We start from the raw sequence: 20,344 nt of genomic DNA, 5'->3' as shown, positions 1-20,344 counted from the left end.
TGGTGATTGAACTCAATCTCTATCCCCTCTAATCATGTGGTTGGTTCCCCTGGCAACCAGCCCCCATCCTTAGATGAGGTCCAGAAGTCACCTCATGAACATAATAGAAGACACCTGTGTCCCTCTCATCACTTAGGAAATTCCAAGGGTTTTAGGAGCTCCATGCCAGAACTCTCAGACTAAATTGCCTAAACTCCTCCAGGGATTTGACATCCACTTGGATACCTACTAAGCAGCTCCAACGTAACATGTCCAAACTGAGTTCCTGATAGCCTTTCTTTTTTCTCCCATAATCTTTCCCACGTATGTTAATGGCAAGTCCATCCTTCTGAGTTCTCAGGTGAAAAACAAAATCATCCTTGACCACTATGTTTCTTTCATACTGTAAATCCAATTTAGTAGCAAATTCTGTTGGCTCAACCTTTATAATATACAGTGGCACCTCGGTTTTCGAACGTAATCCACAGTTCTAAAACGTTTGAAAACAGCCAACAGCTAGGCCTCAGGATCTTGCACTCAGCAGAAGCCGTGTGACTTGTTTGATTTTTGAGTCGTGTTCGAAAACTGAAGCATTTACTTCCGGGTTTACGTCATTCATAAACCAAATGTTCCTCAACGTAGACGTTCAAAAACCGAGGTACTCAGATTCTGATCACTTCTCACCACCTCTACTGTTACCACCTGGTTCAATCAAGCCGGTATCCATTTCTCACCTGGATTATTGTACCATTTTAACTGCTCTCCCTTCTTCCAACCTGACTCCCTATAGGATATTCCCAGCAGGAAGAGGGATCCTGTTAAATGAAAATTAGATTATATCACTTTATTCTCAAAATCCGGCCATCTCTAATAGGATAGTCTAAGTCTTTACCTGTCCTACACGACCTGGCTCCATATTATCTCGCTGATCTTATCTCCTGTTAGTCTGCCCTTCACTGTTTTAGAAAGGCAAGGTCTGTGAAAGTTTGAGATTTTACCTTACTTGCAAACTAATAAAGTTAGATTGCCAGTTTCATGGATGCTGATAATCACATTAGCCAGAATATCAGCACTATGAGCCCGAATTCCCAGAGCATCATGCCTTCTCTTCTGTGTTAGTCTGCCCAGGCTGCCATAACAAAATACCACAGACTAGGTGGCTTGAACAACAGCATGTTCTTATACTTGTGGAGACTGGAAGCCGCAAATCAGCATTCCAGCAGTGTTGGTATCTGATGAGAGCTCTGTCCCCACAGACAGGGAGAGAGAGCGTCCGGGTGTCTCTTCTTATAAGGACATTAATTCTATCAGATCAGGGTCCTACCCTTTTGACCTCATTTAACCTGAATTGTTTCCTTAGAGGCCTCTTCTCCAAATATATCTACACTGGAAGTTGGGGCTTCAGTATATGAATTTGGAGGCAGGGAAGAGGCACAAACATGTAGTCCGCAACACCTTCTACTCTATTTAAAATTTAATCCCCCCTTTCCCCAAGAGGTCCTATTCCTTTTCTGCTTTATTTTTTTCCCTTAGTACTTATTATTACCTAATATCATATATATATATATATATATATATATATATATATGTATATATATATATATATATATATATGTACTTATTTATCATATATGTTGTCTGTCTCTATCATAGAAAGTAAGTTCTATGAAGGTGGAGATTTTTGTCTGTTTTAGTCACTATTATATCCCCTATGCCTAAAATAGCCTAGAACATATAGTATGCCCTCAATAAATATTTGTTGATTGAATGAATGAAAGTTGTAGTGAGGAGGGTTGGTTATTTGGAAAGCTGGAGTAAGGTATACTTCTAGTCGGTGAGACCTCCTTTAAGAAGAAAGTCCTAATTAATTGTTTGGTCAATTACTTACTGTAGACTAAATTGTTAACATCTTATTATAGAAGCCCTTAAATTTAAGCTAACTTTGTAGTGAAGTGTATTTCTGAAATACTGGTAACTTATTATTTGGACTTAAGGTTTTTTTGTTTGTTTGTTTTTAAGTTAGGAAAGATTAAAGATAGCGTTATAAAAATTAATAATACATTGTTGAGAAAACTGAAAACCCTATGTAAACCTAATGAACAGAATATAAACAAAGCATTTTTGACCACACATTAGCAAACAAAGCAGCTGTTTCAGCAAAGGCAACCCATTAAAATTGTCATTTTGATGCTGACTTCTTATAAACATCATGTATAAGTAAAATGGCTTCAAAATTGTAAATTTCTTCTCTTTTTTAACCTACTTTAGGCTATCTCTAAATTAAGGATGCGGCAGGTAGTTATGGAAATGTGGTTTTATGAAAGGATCAATTCTAGATGAATTCTAATTAAATCATTCCTCATACCTTTTGGCATAATTTCTTTTCATGGGAGGTTGGGAGTGCTGTCCTTTTACACCTGGACTCTCAGACTGAATTGCCTAAACTCCTCCTCTCCTATCCTCTTCAGTTATCCTAGTACTGTTCCCATAGGCAGAAAGAACAGGGCACAGGGCCGTGGGGAGAAAGGGGGTAGGAAAAGTAGGAGGATGTGAGGGGAGACAAAGGAAAGCGAGGAAATGAGACCATTCTTAAGAAAAGGTGCAGCTACAGCTAATTGTAATAGACTATAATGCTATAGCATTGCTAATAGGCAGGGAAAAATCTCCACCCCACATGTTGCCCTGACAGTTCTGACAAGGGCCAAATATGAACAAAAATCCCTCCTCCCGAAAGGAAGGAGTGGTCAGCAAAGACCCGCCCTGGAAACATCTGTAACACCACCCCTGAATATTTTGTGCCCTCATTCAAATATAATCCTAAATTTCTTTGTTCTTCGGGGCAATTGCTCTTCTTCTGCGTCTGCCCCCTCTCCCGCCATCTTGCGAGTGTACTACCATGATTGATCTAGCCAAACAATCAGCTCTAATGCGTCTTTTGGAGCAAAAATTAATATAAGACCCAGTCTTATTTTACTATAATATAAGACTGGGTTAATATAATAAATATAATATAATGTAATGTAATGTAATGTAATGTAATGTAATTAATATAATACCAGGTCTTATATTAATTTTTGCTCCAAAAGATGCATTGTCCGGCTAGGTCTTATTTTCGGGGAAACACAGTATACTACTTCCTTTCTTTTAGTAAATCCACTGCGTGCTTGGCTTTGTTTGTGTTGATCATTCCAGTAGGTCCTGGAATTCCTCCCTGTGACGTTTACCAAGAATCCTTGTTCTTAGTAACAGTAAGATATTCACCGGCCACTAATTCTGGCTTTAAAGTGAGTTTAAAAACACAATTGAGATGTTAAATCATCTGAAGATGTTATTTTGAATTTGATAAGTTTTAACTACTTTAAGTTATAAAGTACTATCTAAATGGAATGTATTTTTATATATCACTCTTCCCTTTTCATGTCTCTGTCACATGTACACTCTTGAGGCATATCAGCCTGATTAATCCTCTTACTCTTTTGACATGGTATCTAAGGACAAAGGAAAGAAAAGGCTGCTAGGGGCACTGCTTAAGGGAGAGTCAGGAAATGTCCAAAGGTCAATCTATTCCAAGTTACCCTCCTAAGCTTTATAGTATCCTGTCCTGCAGGACTGATAAAAATCACTGATAGGTAGTAATCTAGCATGGATATTCAACCTTGAAGAATCCAGGTGAGTAAACTTCCTTTCTGTATAAAGATGCATTAGTCTGCCTAAGAGCCAAAGGTGCTCTGGTTTGTTTGTTTTTCCCCCCATATAATCCAAATTGTTAGCATGACTTCTAGATGTTAAAATTTCAAGAAATTTATTCTGAGTGTTCAATTTCAGGGGGAAAAAAAGCATTTTCTAGCAAATGAGCCTATGAAATAAGGAAATGGAATAAGATGGCATGATTATTTTTTCAGTTCAAGTTATTTCAATAAATAAAAAGTATACATTTTCTAATATATGCTTTTCAAAAAGAATTTTAAGGGGGACTCTGTAGCATAAAGGAATGATAAATCAGTAAACCTGAGTTCTAGTCCAGGCTCAGGCACTAACTTGCTATGTGACCTGGCCCAAGTCTCCTAATCTTTGTGGGTCTCCCTTTTCTGATTAATATAATGGAGAGGATTTGACAAGTTGATGTCTTAGGCTCCTTTTAGAACTAACATTCTATGATTCCAAGTTACTGCAACTGATGAACTCACAAATCTGATTTATGTATATTACCACAATATTATGATACTATAGATATAAATTATCATAATATAAACATTTATTGCCCATAGATGAATAACAGCTGTTTTAGAAAGAATTTCACGTGCCAGTGATATGAAATTGTTTTTATAGGTACATTCCTCTCATTGAAAGGAGCTGTGCTAACATTCTCCTGTATGGATCGAACTGGTGGATTAATGCAACCGCCATATGAAGTGTGGAAGGATCCAAACAACATAGAAGAAAATGAAAAATCTTGGAGAAGGAAACTGGTCATGAACTTCCCCTCTCCATCCCAAGAAATAGGAGATCATCAATATACAATAATTTGCTCAGAAAAACAAGCCAAAGTCTTCTCACTGCCTTCTCAGACTTGCCTTTATGTCCATAACATCACGGAGACATCTTTTATACTGCGAGCAGATGTGGTGGTCATGTGTAACAGTGCCTGCTTGGCGTGCTTTTGTGCCAATGGGCATATCATGATAATGAGGTACTTGCCTTCTTTATAAATTACCTGGTAATCACAGCAGTGCCAACAAGGTACAATTCTGCACAGTATACGAGGCTGTATAGTGTGCAAGATGTTATCAAGAAGCAACCTGAGATCGTTGTTTCATTTTGTTTGTGAATGTTTTATTGTTCAACAATTTGAGAAGAGTTTGGTGTTTTTATTTTTGTTTTCATGGGTGTTTTGTTTTTGCTAAAAATTCTTTGCATTGTGAACAAAATAATTGACACTAAGGAATCTAAGGAAAGAGTGATTGCCCAGTCATTCACACATTCATTCAGCAAACATTTATTGAGCATATCTCCCAGAAGTTATGCTAGGCACTAGAAATATAAGGATGAATAAACTATAAGGAAAAGAAATGAACTGTTACTTTTACGTTTCATAGTACAAATAAGAATTTTGCATACAAAATTTAATTTGATTCTTATAGCTTCTCTAGGAAAATTAAGTATTATTTGTATCCTCCATTTTACATATGGTATTAATAGTAAATTAACCTCTTTCCTACCACCACCCATTAGTTTGATTGAATCTATCATGGATGTCTGTTTACCTAAGTTTGTTTTGGATTCATATCCTAAGGAGCTTAAAATGCCTTAACATATACTTTTAAATATTTTTTCATACTAAGCCTTTGAAATCTATTATATAATTTACACTTACAGAACATCTCAATTCAGATGAGCCACATACCAACTGCTCAGTAGGCACATGTGGCTAATGCTACCATATTGGACAGCACAGTGCTAGACCCTCATGAAAAGCCTATTACAATGTACAGGTTTCAGGTCCCATTTCACCTGGTAAGGTTCTAGGGTTTAAATTGTAATTACAAACTACTTTGATATGAGAAATAGTACTTTTTTTTCAAGGTGATGATTTTATAATCTGGGATCATTTAAAATCCTTGTACATACTGGAATTAATAGAATGATTTCACAGCCTCAGATTTAATTACAAGCTTGTTTTTCTCCTTTTGGCATTAGAGTGTGATTTAAAAGCAGTGAGACTGGTTTTCTTCCATAGTTTATAAAACTGGCTCTAATGACAGTATCCAAATGGGCATGCTGATGAATTTAAGCAAAATTATTGGCTAAAACATTAGGATAAGCATATATCCATTCAGTAAGACACTTGAGATGAGTAGTATTCATTTGGATATGAAAATTCTCATCTATTATTTATAACTTATTCTCATTTCCTTACAGCTCTAGCTGCGTTTATCTATTAATCATGCCTTCAGCGCAGGTACCCTGAGTCCTAGGTAATTTTCATTTCCTGTATTTAGAGGACGTAAAGGAATGGGGAGCAAAGCCACTCCATTCCCAGGCACAGTGAACTGGACACACTGCACATTTCGATGAGTACATAACCTCCTTAGACTCGGGAGCTTTTCCTTAAAAAGAGACAATAGACCAAATATGTAGTTAGGCACTTTCTAGCTGTAATGTTTCTGCCATAACGAAAGACCATAACCATATTGTAGGAACCTGTGAAATGCTGCAAAAAGTATCCTGAAATTGCTGATCTCGGCATTCAGTCCATCCTTCAAGGACATTTGCTTATTATCTATATGGATTAAATAGAACTCTGCCCATGAATTTTTGTTTATACGGTTTTATATCAAAGTTTAGTTTACTACAACTGAGTCTTCAAGAGGATTAAAAAACACACACAATAAAATAGTGGTATAAAAATTACTATTTTTCTATAAGGATCTGCAAATTTTAAAGCTTGCAACAATTCAAATATGAAATGTGGATTTGCTTTTTTCCCCTCAGCCTACCTAGTCTTCGCCCAATGTTGGATGTTAATTATTTGCCACTGACAGACATGAGGATAGCACGGACATTTTGTTTTACCAATGAAGGACAGGCATTATACCTCGTCTCTCCTACTGAAATCCAGCGGTTAACATACAGCCAAGAGATGTGTGATAACCTACAGGTAGGTCAGGCATATTTATGAAACAAAACATTGGACATGGTTGTACAGACAGAGAATGAAAGAGATGTCTAAAAGCTGACATATTATTGGGCCAGACAATAAATATGTCTTCACTAGAATATATTTTGAATATTACTCTCATCATTATGACTCTACCACGTTCTAGTGTAGCATGGAAAAAATAAGAAAGGGGGACAATATGAAGATTATACATATTAATGATTTTTTTTAAATTTTTTTTTTTGCCTGTGGAGAATCCTCTGAAAGATTATAAACTCTCCCTCCAGGGTGGGGAATATGTATGTGCACACAAAAAATTGTGTGCAATTCAGAGAGTTCATGGACATTTTTTAAAGAAAACTTAATTTTTGACTAAGCCATACAAAATAAATACACATTTATTCTGAGGGTTAGAATTGGGCTTTTGTCTTTGATCATAGCAGTAAGCAAAGCCTAGAAACAGAATAAATATAAAGGCCTATCTAACCTTGAGTAAGGAAAAGAGGTCACAAAATTTTTTTTTAAATATCTTAGGAATTTAATTGGTTCAACCCCCTCATTTTACAAATAAAAAAACTAAAACCCATTCATTATAATATAGTGGTTGAGTACAAGCTCTGAACTATTTAAATTGTATTTTGCCCACTTGTATAACTTTGGGCATTTTACTTAACCTACCTGTGTGCTCTGTCTTGGAGCATTATTGCAAGAATTAAGAAAGAATTCATATAAAGCACTGAGCACAGTGCCTGCAATATAGTATGTTTTTAAAATAAATAATAATAAATATTATTGTTCTTCAACAACATAGTTAATTGAGTTTTTACTATGTCTGGACTTTCCTAGGCTCTAGGAAAACAATAAAACAAGTTCCTACCTGCTAGTGTGGAGGGAGAGATTAGTAAACAGACACCACAATACTCTGTGGAAATATTATCTATATATGGCTGTGCCCGTGCTGGGGAGACATATAAGAGGGGTACCTGGATTGATGGAACAGAAGGAGGGGCTAGTTAGAAAAGGACTATGAAAAGTGAGTAGAAGTTACTCACCAGAATGGATGGCTGGGAATGGAAAAGGTAATGATATTCTTGACAGAGTCATGGCATGTGAAAGCCCAGGGGTTCAGGAAATTGCCAACAAAGTTCAGAGTTTAGAATTGGAAAGAGTGGAGGGATGATGCTGGAAAATTAGTCAAGAATAGATCTTGGAGCACTTTGTAAGCTCCTTAAAGGAACTGGCATTTATCCCAAGAACAACAGAAAGTCATTAAAAAGATTGAGTAAATTTATTTATTAAAATTAATATTCTGACAATATGACAATTGGTCTTCAAGAATCTGAAAGTAGGGAGAACAATTAGGAGGCTTTTTAAAAATAATTAAGGCCAAAGTAACAGTGGCTTGAAATGTGGCAGCCAGCGATGAGAAATGGAGAAAAGTTAGCAGATTCAATAGTTATGAAGTGTAATCAGGGAAAGGAGGGCATTAATAACTATACCTGGGTTTCTGGCTTGGGGAACTAAGTAGAATGGTGCTGCCATTTCCAGAGAGGAGGGATTAAGGAGGAAGAGCACAGGTCTGGTGAGTAGAGGTGAGAGGAAGTGATGAAGATAAAGTCATGCTGCAGGTTCATAGACAAACTGATATTAGGTCACAGATCTCCTGAATTTTGGTTGACGTTCCTTTCTCCATACTGATAGGAAATTTTGATCTCCTGTAGAAAGACCAGGAGAGCAAGTTAAAAATATAGATAATCAGAGCACATCTCTGTAGATTCTGATTTAGTATGTGAGGAATAAAGCTTCAGCATCTGTATTTCTGAAAGGATTTTTCTGCAGTCATTTTAAAGCGCACAAATATTGAGAACGATTATACCTCACCATTGAGTAGATGCCAATATTGAATCATTTAAATTTTCATGAGCCATTTTATAATTTTGTAGTTGATATAAAAATAAATCTAACCTTTCTCCACATACCGCCAAAGGCTTCCTATTTTATAAGGCACTCCATGCTCAGTTCAGGAGATCAGAAGTCTAGATTAATAGTCATTGATCGGGTAAAAATTAATCCTAGGGTAAATCTATTATCTTCCCATGCTTTCTTTTTTTTCTTCTTTTTTTTTTTAATTAAAGTTTATTGGGGTGACAATTGTTAGTAAAGTTACATAGATTTCAGGAGTACAATTCTGTAATATATTAGCTATATATCACATTGTGTGTTCACCACCCAGAGTCAGTTCTGTTTCCATCCCCATCTATTAGACCCCATTTACCCTCTCCTAGTCCCCCCTTACCCTCTGGTAACCCCTAAACTATTGTCTATGTCTATGAGTTTTTGTTCCTCCATTTGTTTGTTTTCTTCTTTTGTTGTTTTCAGTTTTATACACCACGTATCAGTGAAATCATAAGGTTGTCTACTTTTCCTGACTTATTTCGCTTAGCATTATAATCTCAAGATCCATCCATGTTTTCACAAATGGTACTATTTCATCTTTTCTTACCACCGAATAGTATTCTATTGTGTATATATACCACAATGTCTCTATCCATCCAACTATCGAAGGACATTTTGGTTGTTTCCATGTCTTGGCCACCATAAATAAAGCTGCAGTGAACATTGGAGCACACGTCTTTATGGATAAATGTTTTCAGATTTTTGGGGTAAATACCCAGGAGAGGGATTGCTGGGCCATATGGTAATTCTATTCGTAATTTTTTGAGGAACCTCCACACTGCCTTCCATAATGGCTGCACCAGTCTGCATTCCCACCATCAGTGTATGAGGGTTCCTTTTTCTCCACAGCCTCTCGAACACTTGTTACTATTTGTCTTGTTGATGATAGCCATTCTAACTGGGATGAGGTGACATCTCATTGTGGTTTTTATTTGCATTTCCCTGCTGATTAGTGATGTTGAGCATTTTTTCATATGTCTATTTGCCATTTGTATGTCCTCTTTGGAGAAATGTCTCTTCAGGTCATCTGCCCATTTTTCAATTGGGTTGTTTTTTTGTTTTGTTTTGCAATTACATTTTGTTTTTGTTTCTTAATTTATTGGGGTGACAATTGTTAGTAAAATTACATAGATTTCAAGTATACAATTCTGTATTACATCATCTATAAATCCCATTGTGTGTTCACCACCCAGAGTCAGTTCTCCTTCCATCACCATATATTTAATCCCCCTTACCCTCATCTCCCACCCCCCATCCCCCTTAACCTCTGGTAACCACTAAACTATTGTCTGTGTCTATGAGTTTTTGTTTCTCATTTGTTTGTCTTTTGTTGTTTTTGGTTTATGTACCACATATCAGTGAAATCACGTGGTTCTCTGCTTTTTCTGTCTGACTTATTTCGCTTAGCATTATACGCTCAAGATCCATCCATGTTGTCACAAATGTTCCTGTTTCATCTTTTCTTACCACCGAATAGTATTCCGTTGTGTATATATACCACAACTTCTTTATCCATTCCTCTATTGAAGGACATTTTGGTTGTTTCCATGTCTTGGCCACCATAAACAAAGCCGCAATGAATATTGGAGCACACGTGTCTTAATGTATAAATGTTTTCAGATTTTTTGGGTAGATACCCAGGAGAGGGATTGCTGGGTCATACGGTAATTCTATTCGTAATTTTTTGAGGAACCTCCACACTGCCTTCCATAACGGCTGCACCAGTCTGCATTCCCACCATCAGTGTATGAGGGTTCCTTTTTCTCCACAGCCTCTCCAACACTTGTTACTATTTGTCTTGTTGATGATAGCCATTCTGACTGGGGTGAGGTGATATCTCATTGTGGCTTTTATTTGCATTTCTCTGATGATTAGTGATGTTGAGCATTTTTTCATATGTCTATTTGCCATTTATATGTCCTCTTTGGAAAAATGTCTTTTCAGGTCGTCTGCCCATTTTTCAATTGGGTTGTTTGTTTTTCTGTTGTTGAGTTTCATGAGCTCCTTGTATATTTTGGATATTAGCCCCTTATCAGAGTCACTGTTTGCAAAAATCTTCTCCCATTCGGTTGGTTGCCTCTTTATTTTGTTGATGGTTTCAATGGCTGTGCAGAAGCTTTTAAGTTTCATATAGTCCCATTTGTTTATTTTAGCTTTTACTTCCCTTGCCTTTGTAGTCAAATTCATAAAATGCTCTTTGAACCCAAGGTCCATAAGTTTAGTACCTATGTTTTCTTCTATGCAGTTTATTGTGTCAGGTCTTATGCTTAAGTCTTTGATCCATTTTGAATTAATTTTGGTACATGGTGACAGATAGCAGTCCAGTTTCATTCTTTTGCACGTGGCTATCCAATTCTCCCAGCACCATTTATTGAAGAGGCTGTCTTTCCTCCATTGTATGTTTTCAGCTTCTTTGTCAAAAATTATCTGTCCATATTTATGTGGTTTTATTTCTGGGTTCTCAATTCTATTCCATTGGTCTATGTGTCTGTTTTTCTGCCAATACCATGCTGTTTTGATTATTGTAGCCCTGTAGTACAAGCTAAAGTCAGGGAGTGTGATACCTCCAGTATTGTTCTTTTTTCTTAAGATTGCTTTGGCTATTCGGGGTCTTTTGTGGTTCCAAACAAATCTGATGATTTTTTGTTCAATTTCTTTAAAAAATGCCACTGGGATTTTGATGGGGATTGCATTAAATCTGCATATTGCTTTGGGTAGTATGGCCATTTTAACTATATTGATTCTTCCAATCCATGAGCACGGAATGTCTTTCCATTTCTTTGTGTCTTCTTCAATTTCTTTCAAAAATGTCTTATAGTTTTCAGCATACACATCTGTCACATTCTTGGTTAAGTTTATTCCTAGGTAGTTTATTATTTTTGCTGCACTTGCAAAAGGAATTTTTTTGTGTGTTTCTTTTTCTGAGATTTCATTGTTAGTATATAGGAATGCAATGGACTTTTGTACGTTGACTTTGTAGCCGGCAACTTTACTGTATACGTTGATTGTTTCTAATAGCTTTTTGGTGGAGTCTTTAGGGTTTTCTATGTATAACATCATGTCATGTACAAAGAGTGACAGTTTAACTTCTTCATTCCCAATTTGGACGCCTTTTATTTCTTTCTCTTGCCTGATTGCTCTGGCAAGGACTTCCAACACTTTGTTGACAAGCCAAAGTGATAGGGGACAGCCCTGTCGTGTTCCTGAACATAGAGCAAAGGGCTTCAGTTTTCACTGTTAGCTGATGGTTTGTCATATATGACCTTTATTATGTTAAGGTATTTTCCTTCTATACCTATTTTATTAAGTGTTTTAATCATAAATGGATGTTGTATCTTGTCAGATGTTTTTTCTGCATCAATTGATATAATCATATGATTTTTGTCCTTTATTTTGTTTATGTGATGTATCACATTGATGGATTTGCATACATCGAACCATCCTTGTGCTGCTGGGATGAACCCCACTTGGTCGTGATGAATAATCTTTTAAAGCATTGTTACATGCGATTTGCTAGAATTTTGTTTAGGATTTTTGCATCTATATTCATCAGAGATATTGTCTGTAGTTTTTTTCTGTGTGTGTTATCCTTACCAGGTTTTGGAATTGGGTAATGTTGGCCTCATAAAATGAGTTAGGGAGTATTGTTTCTTCTTCAATTTTTTGGAAGAATTTGAGTTGGACAGGAATTAGATCCTCTTTGAAGGTTTGGTAGAATTCACTAGGGAAGCCATCTGGTCCCGGACTTTTGCTTTCGGGAAGGTTTCAGATGACTGATTCAATTTCCTTACTGGTGATGGGTCTATTTAGATTTTCCCGTTCTTTGTGATTCAGCCTAGGAAGGCTATATGTTTCTAAGAACTAGTCCGTTTCTTCTAGGTTATTGAATTTGGTGGCATATAGTCCGTCACAGTATTCTTGGATGATCCTTTGTATTTCTGTGGCCTGCGTGATAACTTCCCCTCTTTCATTTCTGATTTTGTTTATTAGTGTCTTTTCTCTTTTTATCTTAGTGAATCTAGCCAAGGGTTTGTCAATTTTATTAATCTTGTCAAAGAACCAGCTCTTTGTCACATTAATTTTTTCTGTTGTCTCTTTGTTCTCTATTTCATTTAGTTCTGCTCTGAATTTTATTATTTCCTTTCTTCTGCTGACCTTGGGTTTCATTTGTTCTTCTTTTTCTAGTTCTTTAAGGTGTAATGTGAGGTTATTTATCTAGGATTTTTCTTGTTTGTTGAGATAAGCCTTAATGATATAAATTTCCCTCTTAAAACTGCTTTTGCTGCATTCCAAAAATTTTAGTAGGATGTAGTTTCATTCCCATTTGTTTCTATATGTCCTTTCATCTCTCCTCTTATTTCTTCTTAGACCTGGTTGTTCTTTAAAAGTATGTTGTTTAATCTCCACATATTTGTGTTTTTCCTGCTTTCTTTTTGCAGTTGATATCGAATTTCAAAGCCTTGTGATCATAGAATATGCTTGGTATGATGTCAATCTTAAATTTCCTGAGGCTAGTTTTATATCCCAATATATGGTCTATCCTTGAGAATGTTCCATGTACACTAGAAAAAAATATATAGTCTGATGTTCTAGGATGAAGTGCTCTATAAATGTCAATTATGTCCATTTCATCTAATGTGTCATTTAGGGCTGCTATTTCGTTATTTATTTTCTGTTTGGATGATCTATCCATAGCTGTCAATGATGTATTTACGTCCCCTACTATAATTGTGATTTGGTCAATTTCTCCCTTTAGTTCTGTTAGTAGTTGCTTGGTATATTTCAGTGCTGCCTGATGGGGGCATAAATATTGATGACTGTTATGTCTTCTTGTTGTATAGTCCCCTTTATCATTTTGAAATGTCCACCTTTGTCTCTTGTTACCTTTTTTATCCTGAAGTCTGTTTCATCTGATATCAGTATGGCTATACCTGATTTTCTCTGGGTACCTTTTGCTTGGAGTGTCAATTTCTACCCTTTCACTTTGAGTCTATGTTTGTCCTTGTAGCTGAGATGTGTCTCTTGGAGGCCACATATGGTTGGGTTTAGTTTTTTGATCCAATCTGCTACTCTGTGCCTTTTTATTGGTGAGTTCAGTTTATTTACATTTAGGGTGATTATTGTATGTGAGGATTTCCTATCATTCTATCTTTCTGTTTCTGGTAAGACTGTGTCTCCATTGTTTCTTTGCCTTTTTGTGGTTGTCTATTATTTCGGTGTGGTGGTATTCTATGATTTTCCCCCTCTGTTTCTCTTTTATTACATTGTATATTTCAGTTCTGGATTTTTTTTTTTTTTTGAGTGGTTACCATTAAGTTTATGTAAAAGAAAGTTTCATATTTAGAGTATTCCATTTTCTTCAGCATACTTTCTCCATTCCCGTATTTCAGTTCAGGCCTTTACTCTCCCCTCTTTTATGTTTTGGTTGTCACAAATTATCTCTATTTATGCTGGTTGAATAGGCTCCTTCGGTATTTCTTGTAGTGCAAGTCATGTGTTAGAAAATTCCCTCAGCATCTGTATGTCTGGAAAGGTCTTTATTCCTCCTTCATATCTAAGGATATCTTTGCTGGATCTATTATTCTTGGCTCGTAATTCTTTCTTTCATTAGTTTGAATATTTGGTTCCATTCCCTGCTGGCTTATAGAGTTTCTGCTGAAAAATCTGATGATAATCTAATGGGCTTTCCTTTATAGGTTACCGTCTTCTTTTCCCTGGCTGCCTTGCGGATTCTTTCTTTGTCTAATTTTTGACAGCTTCAATACAATGTGCCTTGGAGAAGGACTGTTGGAGTTGAGATAATTAGGTGTTCTATTTGCTTCTTGGATTCAAGGATCCAGTTCTTTCCACAAGTTTGGGAAGTTCTCATCGACTATTTGTTTGAAGATACTCTCTGTTCCCTTCTCTCTTCTCCTTTTGGTATGCCCATTATTCTTATATTGCTCTTTCTGATGGAGTCAGAAAGTTTTTGTAGAATTCTTTTATTTTTTTAAGTCTCAAGTCTCTTTCTTCTTCCATTCATGTCATTTCTAGATTTCTATCTTCAATGTCACTGATTCTTTCCTCCATCTGGTCAACTCTACTACCTAAGCTGACTATTTCATTTTTAATTTCTTCTATTGAGTTCTTAATCTCCAGAAATTCTATTTGGTTCTTTTTTCAAATTTCAATCTCTTTGGTAAAATGTTCATTTTGTTCTTTGATTGTGTTTCTGAGTTCATTAAACTGCCTGTCTATGTTTTCTTGCATCTCGTTGAGTTTTTTTAAGAGCTGCAATCTTGGACTCTCTGTCATTTAAGTCACATATTTCCATGTCTTTAAGTTCATTTTATGGAGACTTTTCATTTTCTTCCTGAGCCTTCTTATTACCTTGGTTATTCATGGCAATTAATGATTTATTATTTCTCTTCCTAGACATCTACAGGAGTGGATTCTGCAACAGGTTGATAGGAAGAGGTCTTTCTTTTGTTTTCTAGTAGGTGTTGTTAGAATGTTTTATTTTCTCTCCAACTGCAGCCTTTTATTCTCTCTCACACTGTAGTGTTATATTTTCTCTGCACTATTCCGGCTTCTCATACAATGGGGGGATTCTCTGGAAAGTGGGCTTCTCCTCTGTGAGCAGGTCACCTGGCTCATAGGGCGCTGCCTATGTGGGATGATGTGGAGAGCTTCTGAAGTTCCAAAGCTCTTCCTGCACCAGATTCAGAGCCCGTATGTTTCAGCAGTTCTGTTTAGTCCTGCAGGGATCCACCCAGATAGGTGGGGACAGGGGCTGGGTGGGTTGTGAGAGGTGGCCCAGAGCAATGGTGATGACCATCACCACAGCCATTCCTGATTCCACAGCTCCCTCCCCTTTGCCAGAACAAGTTGGTCTGTGAGTCTGTGTCTGTGGACCACAGTTCTCATAATTGCAAATATTCTTTTCTTTTGATCTGACACTGCTACTGTTCCGCTTCTAACACTGGGCATGTGGGGGTGATGCGAGCTCTGGGAGGGTAGGGAGGGGGCGGCTAGTTTCAGTGCCCAAGGCTTCCCTTCTCTGCTCAGCAGTGAGGGCTTAAACCACTGTTTTCAGCCTTTTTCCCTCAGTCTTTGCTCCAAGGTCTCTGCCCTGAGCGTTGGGTTCAGCCGTGTTATATGCTGTCCCCTTAGTCCTGTGGGCCATAAGCAGAGCCCTAGCAGTCCGAGTTCTTCCCTCTCCCACAGCTGCGGTAGTTCCAGGATGCAGCAAACTCAGAGCACTGAGCTAGGTCTGCGTCCTGCACCTGCACTGCCACATGTCACTTCTCCCTTCCCTCCTTCCCTGCTCATGTAATTTGCCTACCTTTACTTGATTTCAGTAGTGTGCCTCTTAGTCTTGCCTGTCTGCTGCTCAGGGAGTGCTTTGTGGCGTTGTAGTTGTTCAATTTGTTGTAAATTCCAGGGAAGATTTCAAGAGGCTCACCTCATGCTGCCATTTTTATGATGTTATCTTGCTGTGCTTTCTAATTGTAAAGGGGAGAAGAGGGTATAAAAATGAAAATTTCAGAATGTCGGTTGCTGGAAAAGGGAAGGAAAAGGAGGTGGAGAATGAAATGCCAGAGATAGAACTGGGATCAAAGCAACAATCACGATGAAAATATGGAAAACAGACTGTTTTTTCATAATGTACTCTCACAAACTGTGTTATCGTTTGATCTATTAGTTTGTTTTTAGTTACTCTAATGCTTTTTTCTTTGAATTTGATACAGGACATGTTGGGGGATTTGTTTACTCCCATAGAGACTCCAGAAGCTCAAAACAGAGGGTTTCTAAAGGGACTGTTTGGTGGAAGTGGACAAACATTTGACAGAGAAGAACTCTGTAAGTAAACTTCTAGTTATAAAACTGTATCACCAAATAGAAGATGTGTGTGTGCGTGTGTGTGTGAGAGAGAGAGAAAGTGTGTGTGTGCGTGTGTGTGTGTGTGTGTGTGTACTTAGTGTAATATGTGATTTCAAATTCTGGAGTAGATTATTTTGCTTCAGTACCATGAAAATTATTTCTGTTTATTAAACATGAAAAAAATTGATCACCTCATATTAAGAAATAATTCAACAAAAACAATACATGAAATTAATACAAATAATGAGTAAGCTAATAAATGTGTCATTTGCAAATAGATCATACCTGCAAGACAGGGTGAATATACTTGATTACTAAAGTCTGGAAAAAAATGTTTTTAAATCTGCCTACCTTTAACCACTGCTGGGAAACAGATTCTTTATTCAGAATACAAGGTTTAGCAATGCTACAGAATAAATTATTTTTAAAATCTACCAGTGATACTCTAACAATAGTCAAAAATCAGTAGAAAGATACTAGGGAACATTTTCAAAAAGAAGTTAAGAATATATTTTCCTTGTACACTATTAGTGGGATTGTAAATTGGTGCAGCCACTATGGAAAACAGTATGGAGGTTCCTTTAAAAATTGAAAACAAAGCTGCCATATGATCCAGCAAGTCCACTTCTAAGTATTTATCCAAAGAAAACAAAAACATTATTTCAAAAACATAAGCACCCCTGTGTTCATTGCAGCTTTATTTACAGTAGCCAAGATATGGAATCATCCTTAATGTTAATTGATAGATGAATGGGTAAAGAAGATGTGATATCTAGATATATAGATATATATAGATATGTATATATCACAATATATGTATATTATATATAATTATATATTATATGTATAATATATATCTAATATGTATTATATATAAATATATATATCATTTCTGCTTATTAAACAGGAATAAAATTTATCATTTTACATATATATATAATGGAATATTGCTCAACAATAAAAAAGAATGAAATCTTGCCATTTGCAACAACTTGGTTGGAACTAGAGGGTGTTATGTGAAGTGCAATAAGTCAGACAGAGAAAGACAAATACTATATAATCTCACTTTTTATGTGGAATCTTAAAAAAAAACAAAAAATGAACAAACGAAAACAGACCCGTAGATACAGAGAGCAAGCTAATGGTTGCCAAAGAGGAGGGGTTGAGTAAAAAAAAAAGATAAAAAGGGTACGTTTTTCCAGAATATTTCATCATCATTTGGTCTTGCAGATCAAAGCTCTTTTCTCTTGAACTTTTAACTATGCAAAAGATCTAGGTAATTCCATACAATACAATATTAATCAGCCATTAAAAGGAATGAATTTGATACATGGTACAACACAGATGAACCTTGAAATATCATGCTAAGTTAAAGAAGGAAGATTTAAAAAAAGGCCACAAATTGTATAATTCCTTTTATATAAAATATCCAGAATTAGCAAATCCATAGAGACAGAAAGTAGAGTAGTAGTTGCCAGGAACTGGGGCAATAAGGGATTGGGGAGTGACTACTAATGGGTACAGAGTTTCTTTATGGGGTAATGAAAATGTTCTAAAATTAGATAGTGATGATAGTTGCACAACTCTGTGAACACACTAAAAATCACTGACTTGAACACTTTAAAATGGTGAATTTTATGGTATGTGAATTATATCCTAATAAGGCTCTTTAAAAAAAAAAAAAAAGATCTAGATTCCATTCCTAATAAAACATCTTTGGGAATGCTCACTATATTTTTTACCAAGACAGCTGTTTTTCAATTTTAAAAAAAAGTACTTCATTAAAATTAAATGGAAAAGTACTTCATTAAAATTAAATGAAACATAGTTAAAAGATTTGGGGAAATTTTTAGTCTGTTATAAAGTAACCAAATTTTAACATATGTATATTAATGACCATCATGCATATACCTCATTCTCTGATATTTACACACACACACACACACACACACACACACACACACATGCGTAAAAAATAATGACAAAAACATAAACGTACAGAGAATAAGTAAAAATGCTAGCGATTTTAAAACGTGTTTGAACTTAAGTGACCATCAACTCTAAATACACTGCTTGGTATATATGAAGCACATGGTAACCACAAGCCAAAAATCTATGAGACATGCAAGAAATAAAGAGAAAGGAATCCAAACAAAACACTATAGAAAGTCATAATGTACAAGAGAGCAAGGAAAGAAGAAAGGAACTAAGAAGAACTACAAGAACAATCAGAAAACAATTAATAAAATGACAATAACTATATACCTATCAATAATTACTTTAAATGTAAATGGACTTAACACTCTAATCAAAACACAACGGGTAGTTGAATGGATAAAAAAAAGATCTGTACATATGCTGCCTACAAGAGACACATTTCAGATTGAAAGACACACACAGACTGAAAGTAAAGGGATGAAAAAAAAGATATTTCATGCAAATAGAAATGAAAAAAGAAGATGGGGTAGTAATACTTATATCAGACAAAATAGACTTTAAATCAAAGCCTGTAACAAAAGACAAAGAAGGCATTTCATAATGATAAAGGGATCAATTCAACAACAGGATATAACTCTTGTAAACATCTACGCACCCAATATAGGAACACTTAAATATATAACCTTGATATGCCAATATTGACAGCATAAAGGGAGAGATCAACAGTAAGACAATAATAGTAGGAGACTTTAACACCCCATTGATATCAATGGATAGATCATCCAGACATAAAATCAACAAGGAAACAGTGGTCTTAAATGACATGTTAGACTAGATGGATTTAATTGATATATTGAAGCGTTTCACCCAAAGGCAGCAGAATATACATTCTTTTCAAGTGCTTATAGAAATATTTCCAGGACAAATCACATACAGAGCACAAAACAAGTTGAAATACAATTTTAGAAGACTGAAATCATATCAAGCATCTTCTCTGATCACAGACCCCAAACCTATGGGACACAGCCAAAGCAGTTCTAAGGGGGAAATTCATGCAATACAGGCCTACCTTAAGAAACAAAAACAAAATATCAAATAAACAACTAACCCTTGCACCTAAAGTAACTAGAAGAACAAACAAAGCCCAAAGTGAGTATAAGGAAGGAAATAATAAAGAGCAGAGCAGAAATAAATGAAATAGAGTCTAAAAAACAAAATACCAACAAAACCAAGAGCTGCTTCTTTGAAGAGATAAACAAAATTGACAGACCTTTAGCGAGACTAATCAAGAAAAGAACACAGAGGGCACAAATAAGTAAAGTCAGAAATGAAAGAGAAGTGACAACCAACACTACAGAAATACAAAAATTATAATTATACAAACAATTATATGCCAACAAATTGAAAGAAATGGACAAATTCCTAGAAACATACTATCTCCCAAGACTGAATCAAGAAGAAACAGAAAATCTAAACAGACCAATAATTACTAATTGAACCAGTAATCAAAAAACTTCCGACAGCAACAAAAAAGTCTTGAACCAGATGGCTTCAAAGGCAAATTTTATCATGTATTCAAAGAAAAATTAATACCTATGCTTCTCAAACTATTCCCAAAAATTGAAGAGGGAAGGCTCCCAATCTCATTTTATGAGGCCAGCATTACCCTAATACCAAAATTAGACAAAGACATTACAAAAAAAAATTTTAGGCCAGTATCCCTGATGAACATAGATGCAAAAATCCTCAACACAATATTAGCAAGCCAAATTCAGCAGTACATTAAAAAGATATACATTATGATCAAGTGAGATTTATTCCCATACATTATGACCAAGTGAGATTTATTCCCAAATTTGGATATTGAACCCAAAGTTGGTTCAATATCCACAACTCAATTAACAGTATACACTACAGAAACAAAATGAAGATTAAAAACCATATGATCAC

The 20,344-nt window shown here is 35.8% G+C and overlaps 1 protein-coding gene across 14 annotated transcripts in view; it reads left to right on the top strand.

Annotated features, from left to right (window-relative positions):
- Positions 1-20,344, top strand: part of STXBP5L (syntaxin binding protein 5L) — a 228,643-nt gene that overhangs the window by 204,468 nt on the left and 3,831 nt on the right. For 13 of the 14 annotated variants that reach the window (XM_074331359.2, XM_019729631.3, XM_074331367.2 and 10 more), the window contains 3 exons: positions 4,309-4,669; positions 6,472-6,637; positions 16,324-16,435. In XM_074331359.2, the coding sequence (XP_074187460.2) occupies positions 4,309-4,669; positions 6,472-6,637; positions 16,324-16,435 (639 nt within the window). The remainder of the gene's footprint in view (positions 1-4,308; positions 4,670-6,471; positions 6,638-16,323; positions 16,436-20,344) is intronic. The other variant, XM_074331330.2, reaches the window with a different exon arrangement.

Source organism: Rhinolophus sinicus, chromosome 17 (genome assembly GCF_057876585.1).
Source record: "Rhinolophus sinicus isolate RSI-liver-muscle chromosome 17, RSI-T2T, whole genome shotgun sequence".
In the NCBI taxonomy this organism is placed as follows: Eukaryota; Metazoa; Chordata; class Mammalia; order Chiroptera; family Rhinolophidae; genus Rhinolophus; species Rhinolophus sinicus.
Note: the sequence above shows the minus strand (reverse complement) of the source record. Positions and strands in the feature narration are given on the sequence as shown.